Source organism: Pongo abelii, chromosome 6 (assembly GCF_028885655.2).
Source record: "Pongo abelii isolate AG06213 chromosome 6, NHGRI_mPonAbe1-v2.0_pri, whole genome shotgun sequence".
NCBI lineage: Eukaryota > Metazoa > Chordata > Mammalia > Primates > Hominidae > Pongo > Pongo abelii.
Genome location: NC_071991.2, coordinates 156,358,764 through 156,371,558, shown reverse-complemented (window position 1 = coordinate 156,371,558; position 12,795 = coordinate 156,358,764). Strand labels below are relative to the sequence as shown.

At 41.9% G+C, this 12,795-nt stretch overlaps 1 protein-coding gene across 6 annotated transcripts in view; it reads left to right on the top strand.

Moving 5' to 3' along the window:
- The window catches only part of ESYT2 (extended synaptotagmin 2), a 96,534-nt gene that overhangs the window by 58,146 nt on the left and 25,593 nt on the right, over positions 1–12,795 (top strand). For all 6 annotated transcript variants that reach the window (XM_009243484.4, XM_002818741.6, XM_063726252.1 and 3 more), the window contains exons 8-13: positions 1,320–1,440; positions 4,270–4,446; positions 6,025–6,107; positions 7,640–7,688; positions 9,040–9,129; positions 9,605–9,700. In XM_009243484.4, the coding sequence (XP_009241759.3) occupies positions 1,320–1,440; positions 4,270–4,446; positions 6,025–6,107; positions 7,640–7,688; positions 9,040–9,129; positions 9,605–9,700 (616 nt within the window). The remainder of the gene's footprint in view (positions 1–1,319; positions 1,441–4,269; positions 4,447–6,024; positions 6,108–7,639; positions 7,689–9,039; positions 9,130–9,604; positions 9,701–12,795) is intronic.

Genomic DNA, 12,795 nt, shown 5'->3' with positions numbered 1-12,795 from the left:
GGATATTTTTGTTTGTAATTATGTATGTTAATAATTTTAGCATCTAAAACATTACTGGTGAGAAGCAAAGTACTTTCGCAACTTCACAGTTCAGGTAAAGGTGTTATATAGCAATGAAACTTAGGTTTATAAATGTGTTTAAAAGTGCTGCCACATACGCATTATTTAATTCTCACGTTTACCCTAAAAAATAGGACATATATATGTTTGTTTGTTTAAATAGAGATGAGGGGTCTCGCTCTATGTTGCCCAGGCTAGTCTCTAGCTCCTGGGCTCAAGCAATCCTCCCACGTTAGCCTCCCCAAAGTATAGGGATTACAGGCGTGAGGCACCATGCCCAGCCAAAAAAGATGTATTAAAAGTACATCTTTGACCAGGCGTGGTGGCTTACGCCTGTAATCCCAGCACTTTCGGAGGCCAAGGTAGGTGGGTTAACTGAGGTCAAGAGTTCGAGACCAGCCTCGCCAACATGGTGAACCCTGTCTCTACTAAAAATACAATATTAGCCAGGCGTGGTGGTGCGTGCCTGTAATCCCAGCTACTTCGGAGGCTGAGGCAGGAGAATTGCTTAAACCCAGGAGTCGGAGGTTGCAGTGAGCTGAGATCATGCTGTTGTACTCCATCCTGGGCAACAAGAGCAAAACTCTGCTTCATTAAAAAATCAAGTATATTTTTTCCTTTAGCCTAAGCAATTTTATTCACTTTACTTAGTTTGCTGTGCAGTGATGTATAGTATTTCAAAAATTATTAATGTGTCCAATACTCAAAGTGTTGGATAATGGATAAGAGAGAACAAAGTAAGTTCTCCTTCAGTGGGGACTGGTGTACAACAACGGAGAAATGGGATGTGTATATAAACATGAATGGGCCAATGAATGTTATTCTCTGTACTTATATGTATGTTTGAAATATTTTATGTTAAAAAAGTCAATGAGGTGTATTTTAGTAAATAAGTATAAAATCTATGATGAAGTAGGAATACATTAAATGTTATTTAGGAAATTATGAAGTGTATTAGGTTGGTGCAAAAGTATTTGCAGTTTTTGCCATTTTAATTGCAAAAACCACATTACTTGTGCAATAACTAGAATTTTTCCTTGTATTCTATAAATAAATTCTGTATCATAGTCACCATAGTGGTATCATAGCTAAAGAATTGAAATGCGGGTTGTAAATATTGCACTGGAGGAATGAGATAACTCCTACTCTGTAAATAAATGGGACATTACATCATATTCGTGATAAGTCTGTTGTCAAAGGTGAGAGAAGCATTCACATGTCTGAGAGTCCATTTCCTCTTTTTGTCTCCCAACTAACAGTGGTTTATCAGATACTATCATTTTGGATATAATATCAAACTATCTGGTGCTTCCCAATCGAATCACCGTTCCACTTGTCAGTGAAGTTCAAATAGCTCAGTTGCGGTTTCCTGTACCAAAGGTAAGCATGTCCCGACATCCATTCACATTTAAAAACAGATCTTGGAGACCTGCCTGCCTGTGGGTGTGGCATTGGGTGCTGTGACTGTTTGTCTCTCCCCAGCAGCCAGCTTGCCACACAGGTCTTGATGCATTGACTATTGGTTGTCCGTCACTTTCCTTAAGAGACTTGACTGATGTGCGCTGACCCTAAAGCTTGTCATGGAGTCAGCAGGATGATTCTCACCCCATAGCTGTGTTCCTCAGAGGGGCCGATAGGGATTTAAATCTGCAGAGGTACGTGGCACAGACATCTTAGTTACCTCAGAAAGCACATACTGCATTTGTTTTTATTAAAATGGACAGCCCTCAGCAACAGGCACCAGTTTTCCTGGCAGTCATGATGAGAGCTTCATGTAATAATTTGTATGTTTTCTCTCAGATGTTAGAATTCCGTTGCCTCTGAAGCCATTTAATGAGTAACCTGGTAGAAGAAGCACTTATACAACAGATGACCTGGATAAAATGGAAAGAACAAAACTAGATTTTCGTCGCAGCTCTTGAGTTTAGCTGTAGCTTTGCTTTTACGGGCATATTATTTGGTGTGGCTGGGCCACAGTTTTGTCATCTGTAAAATGGGACAGTACCCAGCACACAGAGCTGGTTGCAGATACTGATGTCACCTTCATTTGAGCAAACTAAATAAGTAACTGCAAAGTAGTCAAGAACGTGAGAATCCTTCTGCTGACTATGGGAGGGGTGGGTGGAGTGAAGGATCTCTCATGGGCTAAGGAGCTTTTCAGTCACTCAAGTGTTGGATCCCATGTCTGTTTAGTCTGTCTGGACTTTGGACTCCAGAAGCCAGTGAGCGTTACCACCGTGGTGGTGTCTGTAGTAAGCAGTGCACACCACGTTATTTTTACTGAAACAGGGCGTGGTAAGTTGGTCCTGTTTCAGTGGATATATTGTTTTTATTTTTGTTCGCTGAAGTAGAAGTAGATCGCTTTCTCCTGATGCCTTTTTCCTTTTTCTGGTTTAATTAGATCTAAATAATGGTGCACAAATTTAACAGACATGCAGAGGTATCCTTATATTTTTTAAGAGTAACAATATGCCAGTTAATTTGGTGCTCAAATTGGTTATATCGTTGGCATTCAACAGCTTTAATGAGATGCTGTATATTAGAAAAGAATGTCTTTTTTCTTTAACTTCTGACTCTCACCTCTGGAAATGCAGGAATCCCTTTACATGTAGAAATCCTCGTGCTCCTCTGCACCTAAGCCTCTTATGCTCTGCGTACAGGTGAGCACCTGAGCCTGGATCTGGCTGCCCTTAGCTATGGGCTTACCAGCCAGTGCTGTCAATAGATGTGGCCAGATTATCTCAACTTTAGACATGTGAAAATATAAACAAGAGCTGCTTCAAGTTTTCGAAGTGTGTTCTTCTGTTGGGGGACATGCATTCCTGTGCTGATTGAATGAGGAATATCACTCTGTAATTTTTTTTCTTTTTTTTCTTTTTCTTTTTTTTTTTTTTTGAGATGGAGTCTTGCTCTGTCGCCCAGGCTGGAGTGCAGTAGCACAATCTCGGCTCACTGCAAGCTCCGCCTCCCAAATTCACACCATTCTTCCACCTCAGCCACCACCACACCCGGCTAATTTTTGTTTTTTAGTAGAGATGAGGTTTCACTGTGTTAGCCAAGATGGTCTCGATCTCCTGACCTCATGATCCACCCGCCTCGGCCTCCCAAAGTGCTGGTATTACAGGCGTGAGTCACTGCACCTGGCCATCACTCTGTAATTTTAAAAAAGGATGTGTGGGGGCAGAATGCTTCCTACCAAAAGGTGACTTGAGCATCTTTGTTTGCCTTGGAAGAAATAAGAGTGAATTTTTTTTTATTTTATCAATAAAACAATATTTTCGGGAAAGGACTATATTTGGTTTTTTTGTTCGTTTATTTATTTATTTTGAGACAGGGTCTCGCTCTGTCACTCAGGCTGGAGTGCAGTGGCGCCATCTCAGCTCATTACAAGCTCTGCCTCCTGGGTTCAAGTGATTCTCACACCCCAGCCTCCTGAGTAACTGGGACTACAGACATGCGCCACCATGCCTGGCTAAATTTTTTGTAATTTTAGTAGAGATGGGGTTTTGCCATGTTGGCCAGGCTGGTCTTGAACTCCTGGCCTCAAGTGATCTACCCACCTCGGTCTTCCAAAGTGCTGGGATTACAGGCATGAGGCACCACGCCTGGCCAAGACTATGTTTAAAGTCTATGAATAATACATATTTCAAAGTTGCAGTTTTCTCCTCTCTAAAATAAGTTTAATGACAATATTTCATAGAATTATTCTGAAAATGGAACAGCATAGTTACTACATGTCTAATGCTTAATGACAGGTCTCATACAACCTCTCATGTTATTACACACTGTAGCAGCAGGATCTAGTACAGCTTGGTGGCCTGTGTCACCAGCCTCCTTGAGATAAGCATGGTACTGTGCTGGGTCCTCTGCACTCAGCGTCCCTCTGCCAGGAGCGCGCTCTGGGGCTGCGTGGGGCTGTCTGTCCTTGTGTCTCTGTGGAGGGGTTGTCCCTCCAGAAGCCCATCTGTTCTCCTCTGAGCCAGCCTCACCCAGGCACTGCTGCCTTGCCCTGCTCTTGTTTTTCTCAGCACCTGCTTCTCCTGTACACACTTGCATTTCCCCGCTGCTGGGATGTACTGGGCACCAGAAGAGGGTCTTTATTCCCTCAGCACTCCCAATTCTCAAGATGAGGTCAGGCGCGTAGCTATCTTCCATGCTAGTTAAACAAGCCAGCCAAGGGTCTAAACTTCAGTTTGTTCTTCTTTTCAGGGTGTTCTAAGGATACATTTTATTGAAGCTCAGGATCTTCAGGGGAAAGACACTTACCTTAAGGGACTTGTCAAGGGAAAGTCAGACCCCTATGGAATCATTAGAGTTGGCAACCAAATCTTCCAAAGCAGAGTCATCAAGGAGAACCTCAGTCCAAAGTGGAATGAAGTCTATGAGGTGGGGTGTCATGTCTGCTGTGTTGCTGGGGTGGTGGGCTGAGCCCTGAGCGGGATGGCCGAGCTCTCATTCCAGCACAGTCACGTGGGAGTGTGGCTAATTTAGGCCATCATTTAAATGTTCCTTGTTTAATTTCCCATCTTTAAAAAGTGTCGTACCTTCTCTCCTTACTACACAACATTCTTGTCATGCCAACAAGTAATGTTTTAAACCTTAATTACATAATGCTATCATACTAAATGATCAGCAAAATATTTTTCATAATGTGAGTAGCTTGTCTTTCTAAGTATAAAATGTTACGTGTGGTTATTAATGCAGTAAACACAAAAATGAGGTTAGTTATATACCGCCTTGCAAGCTTTTTTTTAAATTAGGACATCTTCACATGTCAATGAATAGAGATCTGCATGATTTTTAATAACCATTCCATCGAATAGACGCCTTCATCTGTTTACCCAGAGAGGCCTAGGCTATTCAGGTCAGCATTACAAACAGTGCTGTACAAGTAGAATGTGAGTGTCTCTTTCTTCACTCAGCCAAGTTTTCCCCAGATAAAGCTCTTTAAAGTGAAATTGCTGGATCAAAAGTTACACATTTTTAAAGGACTGAAATATCTTTGTAGAATTACCCTTCAGGGTAGTCGTGTGATTTATACTCCACCAGTTTTTAAAGGACTGACATATCTGTAGAATTGTCCTTCAGAACAGTCGTACGGTTTATACTCCACCAGTTTGAAAGGACTGACGTATCTGTAGAATTGCCCTTCAGGACAGTCGTATGGTTTATACTCCACCAATCTCCTCTGCCCCACTCCTTTGTCAGTCTGGTCTCTTGCCAGTTTCTTACCCTGAGTGGTGCTAAGCAGATAACTTGTGGTTATTCCAAGATAGCATCTGAGTGGAGCCACTTCAGGACTAGAGGGATGTGTCCTGGATCTTTGGTCTGTCTCATGCCTTGCACCAAGCTTGTGGGTGACGTACCATGACCTTGTTTTGGAGTGATTGAACTTGATCTATTGAGACGCAATCCAGGATCCCTAGAAACAGGCACGGTAGACTGTTACTATGTGGCAGGTGTTTCAGTGACCTCCCGTCATCAAGAGGTGTGTGTGACTTGACAATAAAAAAATAAGTGTTCTGAAAGAATTTACCGGCTGGGTGCGGTGGCTCACACCGGTAATCCCAACGCTTTGGGAGGCCGAGGTGGGTGGATCATTTAAGATCAGGAGTTTGAGACCAGCCTGGCCAACATGGTGAAACCCCATCTCTACTAAAAATACAAAAATTAGCCGGGCGTGGTGGCGCATGCCTGTAATCCCAGCTACTCAGGAGGCTGAGGCAGGAGAATCACTTGAACCCAGGAGGCGGAGGTTGCAGTGAGCCAAGATTGCGCCACTGCACTCCAACCTGGGAGACAGAGCGAGACTCCATCTCCAAAAATAAATAAATAAATAAATAAAAAGGATTTACCACCAGAGAAAAGTACCTGATCTTATTTACTACAATCATCATATCATCATACTCAGTGTATGACTATATTAGTAAAAAAGCACTTAACTACTAATCATTGATGTTTTAGGCTTTAGTGTATGAACATCCTGGACAAGAATTAGAGATTGAGCTCTTCGATGAAGACCCAGACAAGGATGACTTTTTAGGAAGGTAAATAAAACCCTTTGTGGTTATTGGAGGAGGGCATGGGGTCAGTCTTTTTTTTTAATAATCAAAAATATGTTTTAAAATACATTTGTATACTTGCTATATATTTTCATTAAATGGTTCTTAGATATAACAATTGTTTCACCTTGGATTTCTTAAAACATTTTTATTCCTAAAAGTTTCACATTTAAGAGAAGTGAGTCTTCTAGATCTGTGCTGTCTATTACAGCAGCCACTAGCCTTAAGTTAATTAAAGTTAAATAAATTAAAAACTCTATCTGAGTGGCACTCTCTTTGTTTACAAGGCTTAAAGCTACATGCAGAACCTGCCCCCATACTGAGTTCTAGTGGACAGTTCTATTCCAGATGGCAAAAATGGGTTTTTTAAGGTTTTTGAGTTGCTGGGTTAATTTTTGTCAGGATATAGTAATTCACATTGGGAAAATAAATACTGATTTGTTCACTTCAATTGAACAACTAGTATAGCTTTAAAAATAAACTTTTAAAATGGTTATTGTTTGACCATTTGTTAATATCAATTATTTCTAATTAATTTAACCTAATTAAGTTATTTGACTGAATTAATTGTGGTAAAAAAGATGTAGGGATAGAATACGTTGGAGAGGTTCATCTCTCATCAAGAATGGCATGTTGTGGCCTGACTTCAGAGTTCATGAGACTTCCTAGGACTCCTAGGAACAATTGAGAGATTCTAAGCCAGACAGGGATAGATCAGGTGCTCATTCTAGGAAAATCGCTGTGTGGATTGGATTGTTGGTGGCTGAGCTTAGAGACTGGCAGACCAAATAGGAGAGTGTGTCATAGACCAGGACAGAGAGAAGGTGGTGTAGACATAGATTGTAGGGGGCAGAAGAGGCTACAAGAAGAAGTGGGAGTATAATCATCCCATCTAGTTGTATCTGCATCTGGGGGTGGTGCCAATCTTGGAAGTACGGGAGGTTTAGGGGAACTGGAATGGGCCTCCTCTCAGATGCACTGAGTAAGGGCGTCCATCGGGCTGGATGCAGCATGGGTCTGGAGCCTGGGAGCAAGGGTGGGGGAAGGTGAGGTTAGCGTTCACTGTGCGAGTGAGGAATCCACAGCAACGCACAACCCTACTGGAGTTGTGAGTGAACGTATAAAATAAGATGTTCCAAGAGGACGTATAAAATAAGATGGTTCAGATGCTTTTAAACATTCTTTGATGCATATAACATTGTAGGGAAGATGAGTTGTTTTTGTTTTTGTTTTACAGCTCTAACCTCAGCTGGGCCAAACTCAGTATTCTGAGCTCACAGAAACTCCACCTCATTCTTCCTTACTCTCCTGACCCTGGGGATGAGCTGGAGGAAGCTTGTGGAAGAATAGTCTGTTCCTTGATAAATTATTAGCGTTTTGTTGCATTTCTGGAGTGCTTGTTCATAGACAAATGCTTAAGGTTGTTTCAGGAAGAAATGTGTTTTCTATGTTTTAAAGTTGTTTCGGTAAGAAATGTGTTTCTATGTTCTAAAGTTGTCGTATTGTTATTTTTATAGTCTTATGATTGACCTCATTGAAGTTGAAAAGGAGCGCCTTTTAGATGAAGTAAGTTTCCCTGGAGCGTGGGTCTATTTACAGTTGTTGACTGAGTCCCTGCCCTGTGCCGGAGGAGCCACGAACCACCCCTTCACCATCACACAGTGCAGGAATCCTAATTAGTATGGCATGAACAACATTTACTTCACATATACTAAGAATTTAGGCCTTTTAGAAATAGCAAATGAAAAGAAATAAATTTAAGAGTCCATTCAGGTGCGTGTTGAGTCCCTACCATATGCTGGGAATCCTTACGGATATAAAGCATAAACTGACGTCATTGCAGACAAATATGCGATCCCCTGCAAGAGTAAGGACAGGGCTGTGCGAGACACCCCCTAGTGATGGAGATTTTCAGGTGGTTGGAGGGAATGGTGGAGAAGGCACAGTGCGGCCAGTGAGGTGTCTCACGTGAGAGATGCCTGTAGAGACAATGGGAACTCATGGCAAGGAGACTCGACTTCTACCATTTTATTGCTATCAGAATAAAAAGTATCAAAAAGGAAACATTTGTGGTGGCTTCTAAAAGAAGGGTAAGATTTAGATAAATGAAGCAAAATTAAACAAAAGTGTTGAATTCTGCTGCTTTCATAATCACACGTTTCCCTCCCTTGAGTGTTCAGCATTCACTGGCTGGGACATCTCGTTTTCCTGGGTGTGCCAGGCACTGGATGGACAGTCCTGCCCTTGGCTTCTATCATATAGTGTTTGAAGGGCATCTTTGATTAATTATTCTGTGACTTTTAAGCTGATACAACTGTATACTATTTTATTAGTATAGAGTGATGAATTAGAACAAACAGATTAAATCGTTTGATACTGAAATTCAGTATTTGGAATCAATGTTGTATTATCTCTTGTCCTGTACATTCCATTAAAGGCCATTTGGTGGAGCATGCTTGCCTGCGCCTGTGGTCCCAGCTGCTGGGGAGGCTGAGGCAGGAGGATTGCTTGAGCCCAGCCTGGGCAACATAGCAAGACCCCTATCTCAAAAAAAAGAAGTCTATTCATAGAAGACTTTACTGTCTCTAGGTAGTACTAGAAAACATTTGAATTCTTATGTGTAAAGTAGGAATGATACTAGTACTTGCTTAGGGTTTCTGTCGGGGTCACAGGGTTGGTGTGTGTAAAGCACTTAGAATGGTCGCTCACCCCTGTTGCTGCCATCGCCTCCAAACGTGAGGTCACTGGCATCCACAGAGCGTAGGGCTGGATATGGTGAGGCTCAGCCTTCGCGTTACTGAGAACTGTTGATGCCTCGCGGTTAGTGAGCAGCATGGAACATTTGTAGAGACTGGGTTTAATTTGGATTTTTGATTCAGAAGAACTTTTGCTGAACGTAAACATTTTTTCTCTTCAGTGGTTCACTCTGGACGAGGTTCCCAAGGGGAAGCTACACTTGAGACTGGAGTGGCTCACGTTAATGCCAAATGCGTCAAACCTCGATAAGGTGTTGTGAAGCATGTGCTCTTGAAAACTACCTAACCAGCTACTCCTGATAACTGAGATTGGTCTCTCAGTTGTGTTGCTACTTGATTTTTTAACAATTATAGCAGTAATTTTCATTATTGTGTAATAAGTCACTACAGTAGCATCAGGGATAAATTTAAGATAATGGAGTTTTTAAAATGAAATGTATAGGTCCTTCATACCTGTTTTATCAGATCTTCAGTTTTGAGCTTGTTAAAGTGCAGGGATTTGTAGAGCCAGAAATCACCTGAGTGCTTCATTTAATTGACTTATATATGGAATAGTAGTCTTGTTATTTAAAAGGCATTTATTGTTTTAGTTCTGTCTCTATTGCATGGATTGGGTGGTTTCTCACCTTTCTTATTTTTAGTGTAATCAACATGATACAATCAGATAGAAATAGTATCTAATCCTGTGGAAACATGGCTGCTAAGGGCTTTTTCCTTTCCTTTTAGGTGCTAACAGACATCAAAGCTGACAAAGACCAAGCCAACGATGGTCTTTCTTCTGCATTGCTGATCTTGTACTTGGATTCAGCAAGGAACCTTCCGGTAGGTAACACAGTGGTAACACCTGTGGGTGCGTATTTCCTAGCAGCTGCTCTTGCTTGTAACCACTGCTTTGTGCAGCACTCTGCATCACCTGTTCTCTTCTTCTTGTGTGTTCTCCTGTTCTCCTGCACAGAGAGAGTGCAGGAGAGTGGCAGTGGAGAATGTTTGCTCTGGGAGTGCATACATTTCTATTTACACATTTAGCTGGATTTGTGCAGTACATAGGAAAAGAAGATGAATAGTGGTTAGGAGAAGAAGTTAACTCTCTAGAAAATCACTAAGTATTAAAACTTAGTTGTAAGGATGGAAATTGTCTCTATTTGGAATGGGAATAAAATGAAGCAGCTCTGATTACAAAATCCAGATTCATCCTGGCTGTCGCAGGGCCGTGCATGAGCTGCTGGGCCTTGGCGATCCCTCGGGCATCAGATGGCTGAACGGTGCTGCTGCACAAGCGAGCTGGCCTCCAAGTGCCTGGGATGTTTCTCGCAGAACAAAAGGAAGCCATGTCTGGGAATGACGTACTGCCAGATACAAGACGCTCTGTGCCTAGAAGCATATACTTTTGTTTGTATCAGAATTGTTCATTCGTAGAAAAAAAATGTAAGATGTTGTTTTATAGGTAATAACTGTAACCATAGAAAAGGAAGATCTTACTAATTCAGTCTTGTGAGGCATAGTGTGCTCTCCCCTCATCCTACCTTAAACCCTGCTAGTGAGGATAGTGGTGTGGTCCTTAGTCATGTCATCTTGTTTGATGATTTTAGAGTGCTCATACACTTGTTGACTAGGCACTCAGTCTTTATTTCATCGTGTCCACAGCCGCTTTTGTTGGAAGAAAGACTGCTGCCGCCCGTTGCAGAAGTTTCTTTCCTCCCCAAGTTGTTCATTGCATAATTCCTCCTCCACAGTAAATATTCATCCACCCAAGTGCATTTGTACATAAATCGTCTTCCTGTGTCTTTTCTCCCTTTGTCAGTGTTTACCAGGGAGATAGACAAGAAGGCAAAGAAGCGTTTAACTCACTTGTCGACACACATCCTGGACCTCAGTTATCGGCCTCTCAATCCCCTGTAGTCTTGCCTTGCCATGGTCAGACTACGCTTCATAGTACACGAGATGCACACCCTTGGCTTCCTCCAGCACCTTCCACGTTCTGAGAACTGTGCATTTCCTTGAGCTTTGCACAGAAATGAAGTAAATATTTGTGCACCGGTGCATTTTATTTAAAGTTATCTACAATTAAGATATGATTGATCACTTATATTTCATACTGGGAGGATGTGATTGTACTCTTTGTTGTATGTAATTGTATATAATTGCACTGTTTATTTCAATGAAGCTTTCTTGACCGATTTTAACTTCTTGAAAGAATTCTTACATTTCTCTTATTTACCTTAGCCTTTGATCAGTCTTCCAGGCTAAAGTCTGTGACTTTACCCATTACAATTTCAATTTAGAAAGTTATTTCATTAAGTATTTAATCTTTCCACAGAATTTCTATACAGTAGAATTGTTTGCTTTTAGCCATGGTAATGTTTGTTGTAAAGCCTTCCATAATGCCTGATGGAAGTGAATTTGTTTTCTATTTTAGGGTAGAGAGAATAGTATCAGTGAATTGACTACAAAGGATTAGGCCTCTTTAGAACTGTGTGTGTTGTCACATTAAATTGAAATTTGAATAATGTCACATAAAAAAAAAAAACCCAGAGAGAATGTATTGATCTTCTGTTAAAAGGGCACTTTGTACATGGAATGTGCTGTTGCCATCAGAGGCAAAGGATCTTTGCAGAGCCACGGCGTGCCCGACGCGGGATTAAGGGGCGTCCCGCGAGCTCTGGGATCCTTTGGCGCTGGATTAAGGGGCGTCCCGCGAGCTCTGGGATCCTTTGGCTCTGCCTCTCACTGTCTATGGTGCTCCTGGTGCGCTCATTGACCACAATCCACCGTTCTCTGCTTTCTCCCCTGGCTCCACTGCCCTAAGAGCATCTACGAGGGAAACTTTGGGTGTGGCTACTTAAAAGAGAGGCGAGCGTCGGGACTAGTGTTTTGTGAAAATACCGCCTCAGTCTATAGAGCACTATTTGTGAGTCCTCCGGGGTTCTTTCTTCCTTTGTCTGTTTGGAAACTGCCAGAATGTGGACTGGAACTTCTAACGCAGTTGGCTGGAGGTGTACTGATGTTGCATGCTCTTATTTTCTTGCATGATTTTAATTATTGTGTATTTATTTTGTGCTTGTTTTGTGAAATGTAACACTATTGTAACATTGGAGAACATCTTACCATGAGATGAACAACCCTGGTGAGTGGAGAAGTGGCCCTCCATTCCTCAACTGCTACGGGCTCTTTAAAAAAACCTCTCCTGAGGAGAAATAAAGCCGTAATGATTAAAATTCATTTTCTTGTGGTTCATCTCAATGTGAGATGTAAATTTTTTTGTAAACTTTCACAAAACTGTTTTAAAATCTATCCCCCTTTTTTTTTTTTTAATTTGAGATGGAGTTTTGCTCTTCTTGCCCAGGCTGGAGTGCAATGGCGCAATCTCAGTTCATTGCAACATCCACCTCCCATGTTCAAGCCATTCTCCTGCCTCAGCCTCCCGAGTAGCTGGGATTACAGGCACCCACCACCACGCCTGGCTAATTTTTGTATTTTTAGTAGAGACGGGGTTTCACCATGTTGACCAGGCTGATCTCCAACTCCTGACCTCAGGCAATCCACCCACCTCGGCCTCCCAAAGTGCTGGGATTACAGGTGTGAGTCACCATGCGCAGCCTACTGTCCCTTCCTGATCAAACAGGCAAGAGTCAGCACTAGGGCCTTCTTTGAAAACCCTGCTGTGTAATCAACTCTCAGTCACTTGGGGGATGGTCACATGAAGATAGAAATTCACCCATTTTTTAATAAAAATTTGCCTTCACTCACATGATTTACCCAGAGCTCCTAAGGGAGAAGAAAACTATATTAAGTTTGTGATTCACTTTCTTTTAAGACACTTAAAGACCTTCCTGGAGTGGATAATTGAGCATGCCTTTGTTCCCATCTCATCATATGTTGCCCGTGGTCTGTATGTCTGGCACTGGATACCTGTGCTG